This window comes from Trachemys scripta, chromosome 22, assembly GCF_013100865.1.
Source record: "Trachemys scripta elegans isolate TJP31775 chromosome 22, CAS_Tse_1.0, whole genome shotgun sequence".
Classification (NCBI taxonomy): domain Eukaryota; kingdom Metazoa; phylum Chordata; order Testudines; family Emydidae; genus Trachemys; species Trachemys scripta.
Window position 1 is genome coordinate 12,177,104 of NC_048319.1, and position 20,113 is coordinate 12,197,216.

Sequence of the window (20,113 nt, forward strand, 5' to 3'; positions counted from 1 at the left end):
CCGGCTCCATTGTCGTCAGTGGGATCAGGCCCATCCCATTGTTTTGGGTGAATCTCAAGTTCAGCGCCAGAGGCTGCCTCGTAGGAACTGCCCCTGGTATGGGGCCACGGCCACGCCTCCCTACGGGAAGTGCAGGGGGCATTGTGCCTATGGGAGGAACAACGCTGCCAGGAGCTAGTCCAGAGTGCAGCTGCTGCCCCTAGGAGAGGGACAGTGTGTGCTCCCCCCTCAGGGCTGGGCCAGCCCTGCTGGTTGGTGTTGGGGGCAGCATGGCTTGGCCTCACCTCCTCCAGAGGAGAGCAACAAAAATAATTAAAGGTTTAGAAAACCTGACCTGTGAGGAAAGGCTAAAAAAAGGCATATGTAGTCTTGAGAAAAAAAGATAGAGGGGGCAACCTGATCACGGTCTTCAGGTATGTTAAGGGGTGTTATCAAGAGGCCTGTGATCAGTTGTTCTCCATGTTCACTGGCGGGGAGACAAACAGTAATGGGTTTAATGTGCACCAAAGGAGGGTCGTTAAACTCTGGAACGGGCTTCCAAGGGAGGTTGTGGAATCCCATCATTGAAGGTTTTTAAGAATAGATTGGAGACACAACTGTCAGGGATGGTCTAGGTTTACTTGGTCTTGCCTCAGTGTAGGGGGCTGGACTTGATGACTTTCCAGCCCTAAGTTTCTATGATTCTGTGTTGCGTATGTAACACAACTCAACACCCTGAGTAGGTCACCAGTAGGGGTGATTGAATCTGACTGTTAGGCCTGGTCTACACTACAACTTTAATTCGGATTTAGCAGCGTTAAATCGAATTAACCCTGCACCCATCCACACAACGAAGCCATTTAATTTGAAATAAAGGGCTCTTTAAATCGATTTCTGTACTCCACCCCGATGAGCGGAGTAGCGCCAAAATCGATTTTATCATTTTGAATTAGGGTTAATGTGGCCGCAATTCGATGGTATTGGCCTCCGGGAGCTATCCCACAGTGCACCATTGTGACCGCTCTGGACAGCAATCTGAACTCGGATGCACTGGCCAGGTAGACAGGAAAAGCCCCGCGAACATTTGAATTTCATTTCCTGTTTGCCCAGCGTGGAGAGCACAGGTGACCACAGATAGCTCATCAGCACAGGTAACCATGCAGGCCGATAATCGAAAAAGAGCACCAGCATGGACCGTACGGGAGGTACTGGATCTGATCGCTATAGGGGGAGAGGATTCAGTGCTAGCAGAACTTCGTTCAAAAAGACGAAATGCCAAAACTTTTGAAAAAATCTCCAAAGGCATGATGGAGAGAGGCCACAATAGGGACTCAGAGCAGTGCCGCGTGAAAGTCAAGGAGCTCAGACAAGCCTATCAAAAAACAAAGGAGGCAAACGGTCGCTCCGGGTCAGAGCCGCGGACATGCCGCTTCTACGCCGAGCTGCATGCAGTTCTAGGGGGGGCTGCCACCACTACCCCACCTCTGACCATGGATTCCGAGGCGGGGGTAATCTCATCAGCCACACCTGAGGATTCTGCGGACGGGGAAGAGGAGGAGGAGGGGGAGGAGGACGAGCTTGCAGAGAGCACCCAGCACTCCGTTCTCCCCAACAGCCAAGATCTTTTTCTCAGCCTGACTGAAGTACCTCCCAACCCAGTATCCAAGACCACGACCCCATGGAAGGGACCTCAGGTGAGTTTACCTTTTAAAATACAAAACTTGTTTTAAAAGCAAGGGTTTTTAATGATTACTTTGCCCTGAGGACTTGGGATGCATTCGCAGCCAGTACAGCTACTGGAAAAGTCTGTTAACGTGTCTGGGGATGGAGCAGAAATCCTCCAGGGACATCTCCATGAAGCTCTCCTGGAGGTACTCCAAAAGCCTTGCCACAAGGTTTCTGGGCAGTGCAGCCTTATTCCGTCCTCCATGGTAGGACACTTGACCGTGCCATGCTTGCTGCAAGTAATCTGGTATCATTGCATGACAAAGCCTGGCAGCGTATGGTCCCGGTGTTTGCTGGCATTCAAGCAACATCCGTTCTTTATCTTGCTGTGTAATCCTCAGGAGAGTGATATCGCTCATGGTAACCTGGTTGAAATACGGGAATTTAATTAAGGGGACAGAGGTGGCAGTTCCTACTGGGCTGTTTGCCCGTGGCTGAAAAGAAATCCTTCCCTGCAGTTAGCCAAGCGCGGCGGGGGCGGGGCGGAATTGGCCCAGAGCTTTTCGCGTTTGGCTAGCAGGGATCTTCCCTGATACCAGCCACGTGGTGGGGGGAGGGGTAAAGCGATCATCCCAGAGAATTCATGGCGGGGTGGGGGGTGTTAGTTTGGTTCCTGCAGGGATCTTCCCTGATACCAGCCACGCAGTGGGGGGAGGGATAAAGCGATCATCCAGAGAATTGGATGGGGGGGGTTAGTTTGTTTTCTGCTGCTGAATGTTAACAGGAAAACCGCAGCACTCAACGGGCTTTGCTTGGTATGTGGGAAAGGAGGGCGCAGAAGCCGAAAGACAATGGCTTACCATGGCCGCATGCAAGCCGAATTCTGTTGCCCGGACCTGCGTCTGTGATCTCTAGCAGCAAAGCCACAGGCACTCAATATTAAGAGGCAAAGTGCGACCTTGCACAGAAATCACATGTGCTATGTAATGTGAATAGTGTTGGTCACCGTGAAAGAGTATAAGCATTGTTCTGCAAAATGTATCTCTTTAAAAAATTCTCTCTTTTTTTCCCCTCCCTCTAGCAGCTGCAAATTCTTCAAGCCTCCCACCTCCATCCCGAAGGCTATCACAGATAAGGCGTCGGAAAAAGAAGACGCGAGACGAGATGTTCGCAGAAATCATGGAATCCACCCACAGTGACAGAGCTCATCTGAATGAGTGGAAGGACACGGTTTCAAAGTATAGGAAAGAAGCCAGTGAACATGAGGACAGGAGGGACCAACATGAGGACAGGAGGGACCAACGTGAGGACAGGAGAGGAGAGGCGAGGCGAGACGCGCGAGATGAGAGGTAGCGGCAGGAAGATCAGAGGAGGCAGGATGCAATGCTGGGGCTGCTGCGTGAGCAAACAGACATGCTCCGGCGTCTGGTGGAGCTTCAGGAATGGCAGCAGGATAACAGACTGGCACTACAGCCCCTGTATAACCCCCCTCCCCATGTTCCATAGCCTCCTCACCCAGACGTGTAAGAACGCGGGGGGGGGGGGGGGCTCGGTACACCTTCCCATTCCACCCCAGTGGACAGCCCAAGCAAAAGGCTGTCATTTTTTTAAACTTTTTTTAGTGGCCTTTTCCTTCCCACCGATCCTCCTCCCAAACCCCACCCGGGTTCCCTCCCTCTTTTTATAATTATTAATAAAGACTAAATTATTTTTAAACGATAGTGACTTTATTTGGTTTGAAAGCAAGCTGGGGAAAGGGGGAGGATGGGTTCCTTACAGAGAATGAGTCAATAAAGGGGGCGGGTTTTCATGAAGGAGAAACAAACAGATATTTCACACTGTAGCCTGGTAAGTCATGAAACTGGTTTTCAAAGCTTCTCTGATGCACAGCGCTTCCTGGTGTGCTCTTCTATCGCCCTGGTGTCTGGCTGCGCGTAATCAGTAGCCAGGCGATTTGCCTCAGCCTCCCACCCCGCCATAAAGGTCTCCCCCGTACTTTCACAGAGACTGTGGAGCACACCGCAAGCAGAAATAACAATGGGGAGATTGGTTTGGCTGAGGTCTGAGCGAGTCAGTAACGATCGCCAGCGACCTTTTAAGCGGCCAAATGCACATTCTACCACCATTCTGCACTTGCTCAGCCTGTAGTAGAACAGCTCCTGACTCCTGTCCAGGCTGCCTGTGTATGGCTTCATGAGCCATGGCATTAAGGGGTAGGCTGGGTCCCCAAGAATAACTATTGGCATTTCAACATCCCCAACAGTTATTTTCTGGTCTGGAAAGTAAGTCCCTTGCTGCAGCCCTTTAAACAGAGTAGTGTTCCTGAAGACGCGAGCATCATGAACCCTTCCCGGCCAGCCCACGTTGAGGTTGGTGAAATGTCCCTTGTGATCCACAAGTGCTTGCAGCACCATTGAAAAGTACCCCTTGCGGTTTATATACTGGGTACCCTTTTGCTCCAATGCCAAGATAGGGATATGGGTTCCATCTATCGCCCCACCACAGTTAGGGAATCCTATTGCAGCAAAGCCATCCACTATGACCTGCACATTTCCCAGAGTCACTACCTTTCATAGCAGCACTTGAGTGATTGCTTTGGCTACTTGCATCACAGCAGCCCCCACAGTAGATTTGCCCACTCCAAATTGATTCCCGACTGACCGGTAGCTGTCTGGCGTTGCAAGATTCCACAGGGCTATCGCCACTCGCTTCTCAACTGTGAGGGCTGCTCTCATCTTGGTATTCTGGTGTTTCAGGGCAGGGAACAGCAAGTCACAAAGTTCCATGAAAGTGCCCTTACGCATGCGAAAGTTCCGCAGCCACTGGGAATCATTCCACACCTGCAACACTATGCAGTCCCACCAGTCTGTGCTTGTTTCCCTTGCCCAGAATCGGCGTTCCATGGATAGAACCTGCCCCATTAACAACATGATCTCCAAAGCACCAGGGCCCGTGGTTTGACAGAATTCTGTGTCCGTGTCCATGTTCATGTCCATGTCCTCATCACGCTTGTCGCTGCACTGCCGCCGCTGCTGCCTTCTCGCCTCGTTTTTCTGGTCCTGGCTCAGCATAAACTCCATGAGAACGCGTGAGGTGTTTACAATGTTCATGACTGCTGTCTTGAGCTGAGCGGGCTCCATGCTTGCCATGGTATGGAGTCTGCAGTGTTCACCCAGGAAAAAAGGCGCAAAATGGTTGTCTGCCGTCCGTTGCTTTCATGCAGGGAAGGAGGGAGGGGTGAGGCTGTACCCAGAACCACTTGCGACAATGTTTTTTGTCCCATCAGGCACTGGGATCTCAACCCAGAATTCCAATGGGTGGGGGAGACTGCGGGAACTATGGGATAGCTATGGGATAGCTACCCACAGTGCAATGCTCCAGAAATCGACGCTAGCCCCGGAACATGGACGCACACCACCGAATTAATGTGCTTAGTGTGGCCGCGTACATTCGACTTTATACAATCTGTTTCCCAAATTCAAATTAATCCCGTAGTGTAGACATACCCTTAAAGAGCGAGCCTCTCCGGCCTGAGCTGAAGGTCCTAGCTCTGTTAGCCAACTCTGCAGCAGGCTTATTGCCCCTTACATATGGCCCAGCTACCATTCGACGGGGACAGAGCGCCACCCAGAGTGGGTTACACATGGACATTTACTAATGTGCTTTGTGCACAATCTAAATACATCCAGTTGTTTTATTTGGTGGGACTTGTAGATTCCTTGGTCGATGACTAGAAATGATTTAGTTTAGTTTCACCAGCAGTAAAAACCTGCCCTTGGTTGGCTGTGTCACATGATGGACAGCAATAGAATCATAGAATATCAGGGCTGGAAAGGACCTCAGGAGGTAACCTAGTCCCACCCCCTGCTCAAAGCAGGACCAACCCCAACTAAATCATCCCAGCCAGGGCTTTGTCAAGCCAGGCCTTAAAAACTCCTAAGGAAGGCGATTCCACCACCTCCCTAGGGAACCCATTCCAGTGCTTCACCACCCTCCTAGTGAAATAGTGTTTCCTAATATCCAACCTAGACCTCCCCCACTGCAACTTGAGACCATTGCTCCTTGTTCTGTCATCTGCTACCACTGAGAACAGCCGTGCTCCATCCTCTTTGGAACCCCCCCCTTCAGGTAGTTGAAGGCTGGTATCAAATCCCACCTCTCTTCTCTTCTGCAGACTAAATAACCCCAGTTCCCTCAGCCTCTCCTCATAAGTCATGTGCTCAGCCCCTAATCATTTTCATTGCCCTCCACTGGACTCTCTCCAATTTGTCCACATCCCTTCTGTAGTGGGGGGACCAAAACTGGGCGCAATAATCCACGTGTGGCCGCACCAGTGCCGAATAGAGGGGAATAATCACTTCCCTCAATCTGCTGGCAATGCTCCTACTAATACAGCCCAATATGCCATTGGCCTTCTCATCAACAAGGACACACTGATAACTCATATCCAGCTTCTTGTCCACTGTAATTCCCAGGTCCTTTTCTGCAGAACTACTGCTTAGCCAGTCAGTCCCCAGCCTGTAGCGGTGCATGGGATTCTTCCGTCCTAAGTGCAGGACTCTGCACTTGTCCTTGTTGAACCTCATCAGATTGTTTTTGGCCCAATCCTCCAGTTTGTCTAGGTCATCTGGACCCTATCCCTACTCTCCAGCGTATCTACCTCTCCCCCCAGCTTAATGTCATCTGTGAACTTGCTGAGGGTGCAATTCATCCCATTATCCAGATCATTAATAAAGATGTTGAACAAAACCGGCCCCATAACCAACCCCTGGGGCACTCCGCTTAATACCAGCTGCCAACTAGACATCGAGCCATTGATTGCTACCCGTTGAGCCCGACAATCCAGCCAGCTTTCTATCCACCTTATAGTCCATTCATCCAATCCATACTTCTTTAACTTGCTGGCAAGAATACTGTGGGAGACCGTATCAAAAGCTTTGCTAAAGTCAAGGTATATCACAGTCACCGCATTCCCCATATCCACAGAGCCAGTTAGCTCATCGTAGAAGGCAATCAGGTTGGTCAGGCATGACTTGCCCTTGGTGAATCCATGTTGACTGTTCCTGATCACCTTCCTCTCCTCCAAGTGCTTCAAAATGGATTCCTTGAGGACTTGCTCCATGATTTTGCCAGGGACTGACATGAGGCTGACCGGTCTGTAGTTCCCCAGGTTCTCTTTCTTCCCTTTTTAAAATATGGGCACTATATTTGCCTTTTTCCAATTGTCCAAAACCTCCCCTGATCACCATGAGTTTTCAAAGATAACGGCCAATGGCTCTGAAATCACATCAGCCAACTCCCTCAGCACCCTCGGATGCATTGCATCCGGCCCCATGAACTCGTGCATGTCCAGCTTTTCTAAATAGTCCTTAACCCAGAGGTGGGCAAACTATGGACCGTGGGCTGAATCTGGCCCGTGAGATGTTTTAAGCCGGGCCGTGAGCTCCTGCTGGGGAGAGGGGTCTGGGGCTTGCCCTGCTCCGGCGCTCCAGCCGGGGCACCGGGTCGGGGGCTGTGCCACGCAGCTCGGCCCCGCTCCACACGGGACACCGGGTCGAGGGCCGCATCATGCGACTCGGCCCCGCACCAGGTGGGGACTGCACCATGCCCCTTGGCCCCGCTCCAGGTCGAGGGCCACACCACACAGCTCGGCCATGCTCCAGCTGGGGCGCAGGGTCAGGAGACGCACCATGCAGCTCCTGGAAGCAGCCGCATGGCCCCGCTCTGGCAGGGTCGGGGGCCGCTCCACGGATAGGAGCCAGAGAAGGGACATGTCATCACCCCAACCCCAATTTTTTGAGCATTCATGGCCCGCCATACAATTTCTATTCTCCAATGTGGCCCTCAAACCAAAAAGTTTGCCCACCCCTGCCTTAACCTGTTCTTTCACCCCTGAGGGCTGCTCACCTCCTCCCCATGCTGTGCTGCCCAGTGCAATAGTCTCGAAGCTGACCTTGTCTGTGAAGACCGAGGCAAAAAAAGCATTGGGTACTTCAGCTTTTTCCACGTCATCTGTCACTAGGTTGCCTCCCCCATTCAGTAAGGGTCCCACACTTTCCCTGACCACCTTCTTGTTGCTAACATACCTGTTGAAACCCTTCTTGTTACCCTTCACATTCCTTGCTAGCTGCAATTCCAATTGTGCTTTGGCCTTCCTGATTACACGCCTGCATGCTCAAGCAATATTTTTATACTCCTCCCTAGTCATCTGACCAAATTTCCACTTCTTGTAAGCTTCCTTTTTGAGTTTAAGCTCACCGAAGATTTCTCTGTTAAGCCCAGCTGGTCTCCTGCCATATTTGCTATTTTTTCTACACATCAGGATGGTTTGTTCCTGCACCCTCAATAAGTCTTCTTTAAAATACAGCCAGCTCTCCTGGACTCCTTTCTCCCTCATATTAGCCTCCCAGGGGATCCTGCCCATCAGTTCCATGACGGAGTCAAAGTCTGGTTTTCTGAAATCCAGGGTCTGTATTCTGCTGGTCTCCTTTCTTCCTTTCGTCAGGATCCTGAACTCGAGCATCTCATGGTCCCTGCTGCCCAGGTTGCCATCCACTTCTATGTCCCCTACCAATTCTTCCCTGTTTGTGAGCAGCAGGACAAGAAGATCATGGCCCCTAGTTGGTTCTTCCAGCACCTGCACCAGGAAGTTGTCCCCAACACACTCCAAAAACTTCCTGGATTGTCTGTGCACTGCTGTATTGCTCTCCCAGCAGATGTCAGGGTGATTGAAGTCCCCCATGAGAACCAGGGCCTGTAATCTGGAAACTTCTGTTAATTGTCCAAAGAAAGTCTCGTCTACCTCATCCTCCTGGTCTGATGGTCTACAGGAGACGCCCACCACGACATCACCCTTGTTGCTCTCAACTCTAAACTTAACCCAAAGACACTCAACAAGCTTTTCTCCAGTTTCATACTGGAGCTCTGAGCAATCATACTGTTCTCTTACATACAGTGCAACTTCTTCACCTTTTCTCCCCCGCCTGTCCTTCCTGAACAATTTATACCATCCATGACAATACTCCAGTCATGTGAGTTCCCCTACCAAGTCTGTTATTCCAATCACATCATAGTTCCTTGACTGTGCCAGGACTTCCAATTCTTCCTGCTTGTTCCCCAGGCTTCTTGCGTTCATGTACAGGTACCTAAGATAGCTAGCTGATTGCCCTACTTTCTCAGTATGAATCAGGCGGCCTCCCCTATTGCACTCTCCTCCTTGTGCTTCCTCCCGGTATCCCACTTACCTCAGGGCTTAGGTCTCCATCCCCCTGCGAACCTAGTTTAAAGCCCTACTCACTAGGTTAGCAAGCTTGCCTACAAAGATGCTCTTCCCCCTCTTCGTTAGGTGGATCCCATCTCTTCCTCGCAATCCTTTCTGAAACAACATGCCATGGTCAAAGAATCCAAAGCACTCTCTCCGACACCACCTGAGCAACCACGCATTTAATTCCACAATTCGATGGTCCCTACCTGGGCCTTTTCCTTCAACAAGGAGGATGGATGAGAACATGACTTGCGTCTCAAACTCCTTTATCCTTCTTCCCAGAGCAGTACCTGCTCAAGGTCATTCTTGGTAGCATCATTGGTGCCCATGTGGAGAAGTAGGAAGGGGTAGCAGTCTGAGGGCTTGATCAGTCTCGGCAGACACTCCATCACATCCTGAATTATAGCTCCAGGCAAGCAGCACACTTCTTGAGTTTCCCGGTCTGGACTGCAGATGGATGACTCCATCCCCCTTAGGAGGGAATCCTCGACCGCCACCACCCGTCTCCTCTTCTTGGAAGTGGTGGTCATGGAACCCCCATCCTTAGGACAATGCATCCCATACCTTCCGGTCGATGGGGTCCCCTTCTGATCCCTTCCCTCAGATGACTCTTCCAAACTATTTGCGGCTGTAGTACCTGGGCAGAGAGCCTGAAATGAGTTTTCTACCTCTAGCTGCATTGGGGTACATGGGTTCTCCTCTTTCTTCTTCTGGAGGTCACATGTTGCCAATTTTCTACTCTCCCCCTCCCCCCAAAAAAGGGAGATTTGGTTAAATTATGTCTGGTTGACTGAATGAGCTACCCAGAGAAAGGGATTTGCCTGGGGTGGGATATGGCCATGAGGGAATTTTCATAACAGCAAGTCCTGAGGGTGGTACCTGAGAGGGAACAGGGCTAACAGGGTGTAGCCATGGCAGTAGGAAGGGAAGGGGAGGAGATGTGACTGCAGTTCAGAGAAGAGGGCATAGGCAATGGGTTTGGATAATCAGGGTGGCGATTGGGAAAGTGACTTTGGCCCCACGTGAGGGGAGATGACATCAGTTTGGGGAGGAGGGTTTAGTTAACAGGAGTGGGGATTCACCTAATCAGAGACAGTGATGCTGGATGTGATTCTAATGGGCCCAAGGTTATTGGGGTTGGCATGTCCGATCAATTGATGCGATGTGGGAGAAGTGGCCGCACTCTGGTTATTTGGAGAGCAATACAGCCAACCTCAGGAGATCAAAACTCATGAGCCAAACCCCAAATAGCTTAATTTCAGGATTTTTTAAAAAAAGACTATATTGGTTGCTGAACTCCCCCTGCCCATCCCCAGTGTGTGGGACAATCAGCGCTGCCCCCTCTGGCAAATACAGTGGGCGGGTGATTTTGGCCCCTGCTGCAGGAGCTCTCACCCCCACATCTGCCCAGTAATGAATTCTGTCCCCAACCTTCACGTCAACCCTATTCATCACCACCACCCCCAAATTCCAACATGAGTCCCCCATCAGTTCAGCCTCCAGCCTCAACTCTGCTCCTCCTAGGATTCTTCACCCCTGCTCTCCCAGGCCTGGGGGGCTGCAGTGGCATCCCCTCCTCCCCTTCCAGGCTGGTGGGGGGGCAGCTCCAGGGTTTTTTTATTCTTTTCGGCCCCTTTCCAGGCCAGGTGCTGAATGGCATGGGGGAGCAGGGAGCCAGCCTGACCCCGTTGCTCACAGGAGGGAGGGGGCCTGCATCTGAAGAAGTGAGGTTTTTACCCACGAAAGCTTATGCCCAAATAAATGGGTTAGTCTGTGAGGTGCCACCAGACTCCTTGTTGTTATTTCTGATCAGGCAGCGTCAAGGGCGGCCCTGCCCAGCCGGGGGTGGGCGGGGTCCTTCACGGCTCTGCGGCGCAGGGCCCAGACGTTCAGGCAGCCGCAAGGCAGGCAGGGCGGGTCCTGCGTGGGGCCACGTCGCGGGCGCATGCGTAGACGGGGTGACTTTGAGGCCGGCGGGCGAGGCTGGGCTGGGAGCAGGATGCTGAACAGGCTCATGGGGCCCCGCTACGCCCAGCTGCTCCGGAACTGGTGAGCCCCCCCCTCCCCCGGGGACCCCCGCCGGGCCCGGGCCCTGTCACTTCCCTGGGGCCCTGCCTGGAGCCGCTGCGGGGGGCTGGGCACGAGTCCCCCAGGCCCCTCCCCATCCCCCTCCCCGTCTCGCGGCTGCGGGGTGGCGGGTCCGGGGCAGAGCGGGTGTGACCAGCCCGCGCTCGCTTCTCGGGGCAGAGAGCGGAGGTGAAAGACCAGGAGAAGCGGTTAGAGCCCGGCTGGTCATTGGGCAGCGACCCGGGGAGAGGTTGAGATAAAAGAGAAAATCTAAACTGGATGTGCTAAACATATATATAAATATATATATATATACACCAGGGATGCAGCGTTCCCCGGAGATGACAGGAAGCGCTGATAAGTGAGGTCGAGTCATGACTCTCAAACTCCGCCATCTTGGTGTCTGCTGGCAAAGACTGATGGGCAGATTGGGTAGCCTGCTAATTTAAAGTACTTGATACACCTGATGCTGTTTCTTAATTTAACTTCTAGCACAGGGGTGGGCAATAACTTTTGCAGGGGGGGCCACCCCACAAATGTTGGTAAGTTGTCACGGGCTGCACGTTTCTGCCATATTAATGGGCTCTGGGAGAGAGTTTGGTGCAGGAGGAGGCTCTGGGCTGGAGCATGGGATGAGGGTGCAAGGTGCACACTCTGGCTGGTAGGTGCTTACCACAGGGCATGTCTCTGCGTGCCTCTTGGCAGGGGGGCAGTGGGTCTCCATGAGCTGCCTGCGCCCGCAAGCACTGTCCCCGCAGCTCCCATTGGTTTCCGGTGCTGGGAGTGGGGGCAGCGCACAGAGACGCCTCCCTCCCCCCTACGTGGGGCACGCAGAGCTGGCCGGTTCCGGGAGCGGAGTGGGGCCATGGCAGGCAGGCTACCTGCCTGAGCGCCCTCTGCACCGGTGGACTTTTAGTGGCCCAGAGATCGTGAGGGGGCAGCCAAAAAGCTGGCAGGCTGGACAGAAATGTTAGACGGGCCAGATCTGGCCCACCCCTGTTCTAGAATGTGGTCAGAGCTGCTAATTTAAAGTGAGGGGAAAATTACAGGCAATTTTGCTATTGTCAGTGTCCTATTGTGAAACAACTCTACTTCCTTTAGTTCAGCTAATATAAGTCCTGGCTCCAATTCTAAATATGCTACCCAGCTAACATTGAGTGAGCCAAACTGTGCATTAAATAGGCTAAAACATAGTTTCCTAACCCTAGCTTTCTCTCTGCCTAAGGTACAACACATTTCAAACAGAAATTATTTTGAGGAAGTTCCGTGTTATGTAGGAGGTTAGACTAGATGATCACGGTAGTATCATCTAGCCTTAGAATCTATGAACGTCTAACCATGTTGAAATAAATTTGGCCCAGACTGTTTTCTGGCTTGATCATCTCTAGCAAGATGCAGGGATTTAGATATTCCTGTACAATGTTTCCAACCCAAACCCTGCAGTGCTGGGCTAGTGTAGGAGAACCAGAAACTGACTACAAATAAGCATGACAAGGTGGGTGAGATAATATCTTTTATTGGACCAACTTCTGTTGGTGAGAGAGACAGCTTTGTCTGTCTAACATTCTGGGACTGACATGGCTACAACACCACTGCATACAGATAAGTATGGGCCAGCAGAAATAAACCAAGCTGAGTGGACTGTAAATAGTGTGTGTGTGGGGGGGGAAGCTGAAATGATACACAGATAAGGGCACTATTTCTAATTTTCTAGCATCAGGTTAAGCGTAACCCTGAGGGAGAATCATAGGGTTAGAAGGGACCGCAAGGGTTATCTGTCTACCCCCCTGCCAAGATGCAGGTAGACTTGGGTCTAACTGTGTGACTTTCTCTTCAAGATTGCAGCTAAGATTCCTTCTTGAGTAAACAGCTTTGGCAAGTGCTTATTGCTAAAGAAGCTGACAAACATTTAGATATGTAGAAGAGGCGTGGTTGTGTCTGTGTTCTACAGGACCCCCACATTGACCACATGGGGCACCGTAGGCGCTGTGGGATTGGTGTGGGCGACAGACTGGAGACTGATCCTTGACTATGTTCCCTACATTAATGGCAAGTTTAAGAAAGATGATTAAGCTGCTGCTCTTCCCTCTAATGGTAAGGTTTTTTTTGTTTTTTTTTTGTCCTGTACTTATCAGAAATAACATGCATACATTTTATTGTTACATGCCATTTGATGTGACCTCCAATATAGAATCCAGCAATTTGAAACTAAATATTCTGTCCAAAAGCTAGTCCCCAAAGAGAACTGTTGCACTTTATCATGTAATTATCTTTCTGGTACTGATAGTAAGAAATGGCATCATGACAATAATCTTGATAAGAACTTGCCCAGCTCAGATATGCTATCAGTGTACCTTAGTAGAAACTAGCCAGTTTCATTTTAGATTACATTATTACATTCTTTTAAATTGCATTATTTTTCAGAGTGAGCCAGTGTGGTCTAGTGGATTTTTATCAGCGTAAGTGTTGCCAGCTGTAAAATAGAGAATACATATATCACAAGGGAGTTGGCAGGATTAATTAACACTTTATAGCTTCTAAGTGCTATACAACTTCTACAGAGGAGCTCGTAGTAATCACAAGTCTCTTTGTAACGTGCTATTCTGAGAAATATGTGCATTGCATGTTCTGAGCTGATGTGTATTTAACTTCCTCACCCTATCCATCTCTTTCAGTTCCTACAGTACTGAATGGAGTAGCTTGAAAGTTTTAGAACTTAGGAAAGAAATAGAAACAAATGAATTTATTTATAGAATTGAAAGTAATTCAGGACAGTATTAGCCAAATGCCTTATAAAAAAAAAAAACAGAACTGTTGTTCCATATTGCAACAAATTAGAGGTCACTACATCTATTTGTGGATATCAAAGCTAGGATTCAGGATCTGGTTAGAGACTGAGGTTTAGCAATACACGTACCTAGTAAGAAGACTGTGTTGGTAAATACATTCCTATTGTATCAATTCATGGGATTAAAATAATCTCTTCAAAGTACAATTTCTGTGTTGTTGTTGTAGGGCTTCTTTTAATAGACCCATTTGCCTCTAGTCTTGGCTAGAAGACCTTAAAGGTGTAATCAGCTTCCTGGACAGGGACAACGTGGATACTTTTTTCCAGTTAAAAGCTCTTTATTTCATATAACATACTAAGAGATGGAAAAGAAACATGCTTCACTTAAGCTTTTACAGCATATTGACCATTCTTGGTCATTGACTGACGCCATAAATCTAAAGCAGTGTTTCCCAACTGATGGGTCACAAAAGGCAATCAAGGGGGTTCAGACATTGAACGTTTTCTTGCAATCTAAAGCAAAGAAAGTCTCTCTCCCTGCACACACTTCCATAGCAAGCAAACTTTTGGAACACATGCAAATTATGTAGGTTTAACGTTGTCACAATATTTATTCTTTTTTTATAGTAAAGGTATTGTGAACATTTCTCTTGGAAAAAGAACAGGAGTACTTGTGGCACCTTAGAGACTAACAAATTTATTGGGGGATAAGCTTTCGTGGACTACAGCCCACTTCTTCGGATGCATATAGAATGGAAGAAGTGGGCTGTAGTCCACGAAAGCTTATGCTCTAATAAATTTGTTAGTCTCTAAGGTGCCACAAGTACTCCTGTTCTTTTTGCAGATACAGACTAACACTGCTTCTACTCTGAAACCTGTCATTTCTCTTGGAATAAGCAATCACCAACCTGAAAAGTTTGAGAAACAGAGGTCTGGGGGGAGTTCGGCATCATGGTATTTATTTCAATGTGTATTTATAGTGCTTGATCCTATGGCATCTTGGGAGAATCTCCTTTTATTAAACACTATTGATTGTGAGGGGATTTGAGAGTCTGAAAACACAGAACACATTAGAAACTAGAAAAAATTGCCTTTTTTCTTTAAAAGGAAAATCTTATCCTTTGTCAGAGGTATTTGTAAGAGAGAATGGTTCATTTTTGTGCATTCCTCTATGTCAAAACATTTAACAAAAGTGCAAGTTCTATTAGCAGCTTCATGGGGGGGAAAAAGACACCACTCCATAATGGGGGCTAGAGTGTTAATGTGGGATTAATTTATTTATGAAAGTTGATAATGCACTAAGTTTCCTAGAGCAATTTAACATTCACAGTCACTTGCTATGCTAACTGCTAAGCCTGTTAATGGAAATGCTCTAAAGTTGGGCTGCAGTACCTAATTTATGTAATAAGCCTTTACTCCATTTTAAAAAAGGGTGTTGGGCAGTAAATACGCGGAAGTGGGTGAATGTGAATTATGGTTTCAGGAACACGTTAAATAATGGCATTCACATGGGTCATATTCAATTCCTATTATACATGTTGTATTTAGAAACAGAAGAGTGATCTACAGTTGTAAGAATAGGGAGAAATTGGTTGTGAATCTGAAAGTGGAAGGCAATTTGGGTGAAAGTGATCATGAAATTACAGATTTCATAATTTCTAATTAAAGGAATGAGCAAGAGCAGCAGTATAAGGACAGGTTTCAGAGTAGCAGCTGTGTTAGTCTGTATCCGCAAAAAGAACAGGAGTACTTGTGGCACCTTAGAGACTAACAAATTTATTAGAGCATAAGCTTTCGTGGACTACAGCCCACCTCTTCGGATGCATATAGAGTGAAACATATATTGAGGAGATATATATATACACACACAGAGAGCATGAACAGGTGGGAGTTGTCTTACCAACTCTGAGAGGCCAATTAAGTAAGAGGAAAAAAAAAAACTTTTGAAGTGATGATCAAGCTAGCCCAGTACAGACAGTTTGATAAGAAGTGTGAGAATACTTACAAGGGGAGATAGATTCAATGTTTGTAATGGCTCAGCCATTCCCAGTCCTTATTCAATCCTGAGTTGATTGTATCTAGTTTGCATATCAATTCCAGCTCAGCAGTCTCTCATTGGAGTCTGTTTTTGAAGTTTTTCTGTTGTAAAATAGCCACCCGCAGGTCTGTCATAGAATGACCAGACAGGTTAAAGTGTTCTCCCACTGGTTTTTGAGTATTATGATTCCTGATGTCAGATTTGTGCCCATTAATTCTTTTGCGGAGAGACTGTCCGGTTTGGCCAATGTACATGGCAGAGGGGCATTGCTGGCAGCCAATGGCAGCTGGGAGAACACTTTAACCTGTCTGGTCATTCTATGACAGACCTGCGGGTGGCTATAAGAAAAGGTAATTTAAATACACTAAGAGCAAGAGAATGATGAAGGAAAGTATAGGCCCTCTCTCTACTTAGCAGGGAATGAGAGCTAATAACCGATGACCTCAAGAAGGCTGAGGTGTTTAATGCCTATTTTGTTTCAAGTTTCAGAGTAACAGCCGTGTTAGTCTGTATCCGCAAAAAGAAGAACAGGAGTACTTGTGGCACCTTAGAGACTAACTAATAAATTTGTTAGTCTCTAAGGTGCCACAAGTACTCCTGTTCTTTATTTTGTTTCAGCCTTCACTAAAAAGGTTAATAGTGACCAGATACTCAACAATAAGAGGAACGAACACAAACCCCAAAATAGAGAGAGAGAAAGGTTAAAGAATATTTAGATAAGTTAGATGTATTCAGGTCAACAGGCTCTGATGAAATTCATCTTAGGGTACTTAAGGAATTAGCTTGAAGCAATCTCAGAACTACTGGCAATTATCTTTGAGAACTCATGGTGGATGGGTGAGGTTCCAGAGGACTGGAGAAGGCAAACATAGTTCCAATCTTCTAAAAAGAGAAACAAAGAGGGCTTTAGGAATTATAGAACAGTCAGGCTAACATTAATAAGTGGAAAGATATTGGAACAAATTATTAAACAATCAATTTGTAAGCACCTAGATGATAGAATTATAGGGAATAGCCAACATGGATTTGTCAGGAATAAATCATGCCAAACACCCTTATTTCCTTCTTCAGAGGACTAGCCTATTAGATGTGGGGAAGCTGTAGACAGGATATGTCTTGATTTTAGTAAGGCTTTTGACACAGTCCCGCATGACATTCTCATAAGCAAGCAAGCTGGTGAAGTGTGGTCTAGATGAAGTTACTATAAGATGGGTGCACAACTGGTTGAAAGACCATGCTCAAAGAATAGCGATCAATGATTTTCTATCAAACAGGGCGGACATACATAGTGTGGTCCCACAGTGGTCAGTCCTGGGTCCAGTACTAGTCAATATTTTCATTAATGAGTTCGATAATGGAGTGGAAAGTATGGTTATAACATTTGCAAGTGACATCAAGCTTGGAGGGGTTGCTAGTATTTTGGAGGATAGGATTAGAATTAAGAAGAACCTTGATAAATTGAAGTATTGATCTGAAATCAGCGAGATGAAATTCAATAAAGATAAGTGCAAAGGTATTAAGGAATGAAAAATCAAATGCACAATTACCAAATTGGGAATAACTGGCTTGGTGGTAGTACAGCTGAAAAGAATCTGGGTGTTATAGTGGCTCACAAATCAAATGAGTCAACAATGTGATGCAGTTGTGAAAAAGGCTACTATGATTCTGGGGGGTATTAACAGCAGTGTTGTATGTAAGACAAAGGAGGTAATTGTTCTGCTCTGCTCAGCACCGGTGAGGCCTCAGCTAGCGTACTGTGTCCAGTTCTGGGTGACACACTTTAGGAAAGATGTGGACAAACTGGAAAGAGTCTAGATATAATAAAAGGTCTGAAATCAGACTTACTGGGATAAGTTTTAGAAAACTGGGCATGTTTAGTCTTGAGGAAAGAAGACTTAAGTGGGCGATGGTAACTTATTTTCAAATATGTTAAGGGCTGTTATATAGAGGACTGTGATCATTTGTTCTGGCTGCTGAAGGTAGGGCAAGAAGTAATGGGTTTAATCTGCAGTAAGGGAGACTTGGGTTAGATATTAGGGAAAATCTTTCTATTTATAAGGGTAGTTAAGTTCTGGAATAGGCTTCCAAGGGAAGTTGTGGAATCCCTACATTTGAGATTTTCAAGAACAGGTTCGGTCTGTCAGGGATGGTCTATGTTTACTTGTTCCTGCCTCAGTGTGGGGTAGGACTTGATGAGCTTTTGAGGTCCCTTCCAGCCCTTTCTAGGATTCTACGATATCAAAGCAAACAGGGCACCTATCTTGTTCCATATCGTCATTAAACAGACTTTTAAAATAGCGACATAACTGTACTTCTTGTTTCCCTTACTTGTCTGTGAGTCGCTAGAAACTCCTTGTGCATGGATCTCTGAATTTTCAGATCTTACAGTCTTTTGCACTGGCTGCCATGACACTTTGCAGGAAGTGTTGCTTATTAACTGTTTGTTTTTATTGTAGGAAGCATTTATGGGCTGGACTGGGTGTATTGGATCCATTCTTCCTTTCGAAGACCCTAGTCTGATGTGAATTTGAAATGCTCATTGTGGACTTCAGGAGAGGCTGTGATGTTACTTTATCTTCTACTGAACAGTTATGAACAATCAAATTTAATTTAACATACTGGCTGCACAAATGTGTGAACTTGCTTCCGGGTCACTTTCACAAGCGGTCTCGTTCTGATGGGCTGAATTCATAAAACAGATGTACAAAATAAATCCTAAACTGAATAACTTTTGTGATAAATGTTTCCCTTTTTCCTCTTGGAAGCTGTTCTAAAGAATGAAATCTCCTTTGGGCTGCATATTACCAGCCTTTGGCATCTCACTTGGGTTATGTTGTGTATGTTAAACTTATTGCATTCGTGAGTCATAAATTCATGAGAAATGGCTCTGGTCCTCAAACCATTATTGCAGTAACCTGGAACCAATACCTGTGGACTCCTCTAATGGTTAACTTTCCGTAATTGATGCTGTAAAATAGCATAACAATCGATTCCACTGACTTAGTGTAGATAACTTAAACTTCACTATCCTACTGGCTATTTCAATACAACTAAATTGATTTAGTGTACCTTACCTTGTGAAAAATAAATTTGAGGGAACAATGTAATACCAGAACACTTATTAGATGGAAATGGATTGAGCAGTTAAAGGGAGATGGAGGTAGGATTTGTGGTGGCCCAGTCCTTTGTGCTCTCAAGTCAAACAGCAAAAGCTTCAAACTTGGCAAGAATGTCATCTTAACTACTCAAGACTAAAAATATATCCTCTTCCATTACCGTTTATGAAGGCTTATTCTTGCATATATACACAGCAGCACTGTTTTTCTTTGTGTTTTAATCTTTAATTCTACCTTTCAGAATCTTGCATATGGTGAATTACTTAAATGGAGTCTTTACTAAACAATTTTGAAGATATATCCGTATTTGGATGCTGTTGAAGTGTTGTTTAGTTCAGGGCCAAAGGATTTAAATTGCAAGTCCAGGTCTGAACTTCAGGCTGCGAAGAGTGACCAGCACCTGAGCAATTTAATTTAAATGGATCCTTGAGGGGGCGGGGGGGGGAACAAAAATGTCAGACATCCAGTGATGCAGTATTAAGGCTAAGAAATTAAATATGCTGAACCTGACTTCCTGAAGCAGTGTTAACTCAACATAGTTATAGCCGTATAATGCAGATTAAAATCCGTACACAATCATTATAAGGTTTCTAACCACAATAACCTCCATGGAAACTTAACCAATGTGCCTGAAAACTGCCATGTATCTTGTCAAGGTAGATTTTTTTCTCGCTGCTTTCTACAAAAGAACCACTCCCGTTTTAAAAGTTTCTTAGTATTTGTCCATGTTTGACTGATCTGCCTGATCCAAGAGTGTCATGCAGAAGCCTAGGGAGTGAGGAGCTAATTTTGATGCTCGAGGGGTGGGGGGAGGAATAACACATCTGAGGAGGTAGGGTGTGTGTGTGTGTGTGTGTGTGTGTGATCCAGCAAAGCTTGAGAGCTCTAGACTAAGGCCATGAGGGAGCGGCTGTGGCTTGGGCTCCTTGGAACTACTGCTATTTATTCCTTACATTGCTGTTTGCAACAGCAGCTTTAAGTACCACCACCCCATTTGAGTCCAGAAAACTCTCCGAAGCTCTGCAGTCTCTTCTGTTGTTAAAACTGCTGCTTTTTCCAATACTGTATCTTTTGTGAAATCAAAGCAGTGAAATCCTCTCTGCTCCATTTGACCTGTTTTTGCATGTTTAATGACATATCTATGGTGGGTATGCTTATAAATATTATTGCTGATATCCGATAGGACAAGATATCCG

At 47.0% G+C, this 20,113-nt stretch overlaps 1 protein-coding gene across 1 annotated transcript; it reads left to right on the plus strand.

Annotated features, from left to right (window-relative positions):
* Positions 1 to 10,800: 10,800 nt before the first annotated feature.
* LOC117868996 (cytochrome b-c1 complex subunit 10) lies at positions 10,801 to 18,529 on the plus strand. The gene is made up of 3 exons (XM_034755445.1): positions 10,801 to 10,957; positions 12,927 to 13,069; positions 18,258 to 18,529. Exons 1-2 carry the CDS (start codon positions 10,854 to 10,856, stop codon positions 13,045 to 13,047), a joined length of 225 nt encoding a protein of 74 aa, XP_034611336.1. The 5' UTR covers positions 10,801 to 10,853; the 3' UTR covers positions 13,048 to 13,069; positions 18,258 to 18,529.
* Positions 18,530 to 20,113: the final 1,584 nt, after the last annotated feature.

Bases quoted from the DNA above. Each gene is read 5' to 3' on its own strand.
- LOC117868996 (XM_034755445.1), top strand. From the start codon at position 10,854: ATGCGTAGACGGGGTGACTTTGAGGCCGGCGGGCGAGGCTGGGCTGGG. The intron at 10,958-12,926 runs GTGAGCCCCCCC...TGTGTTCTACAG, and splicing joins GCCCAGCTGCTCCGGAACTG to GACCCCCACATTGACCACAT.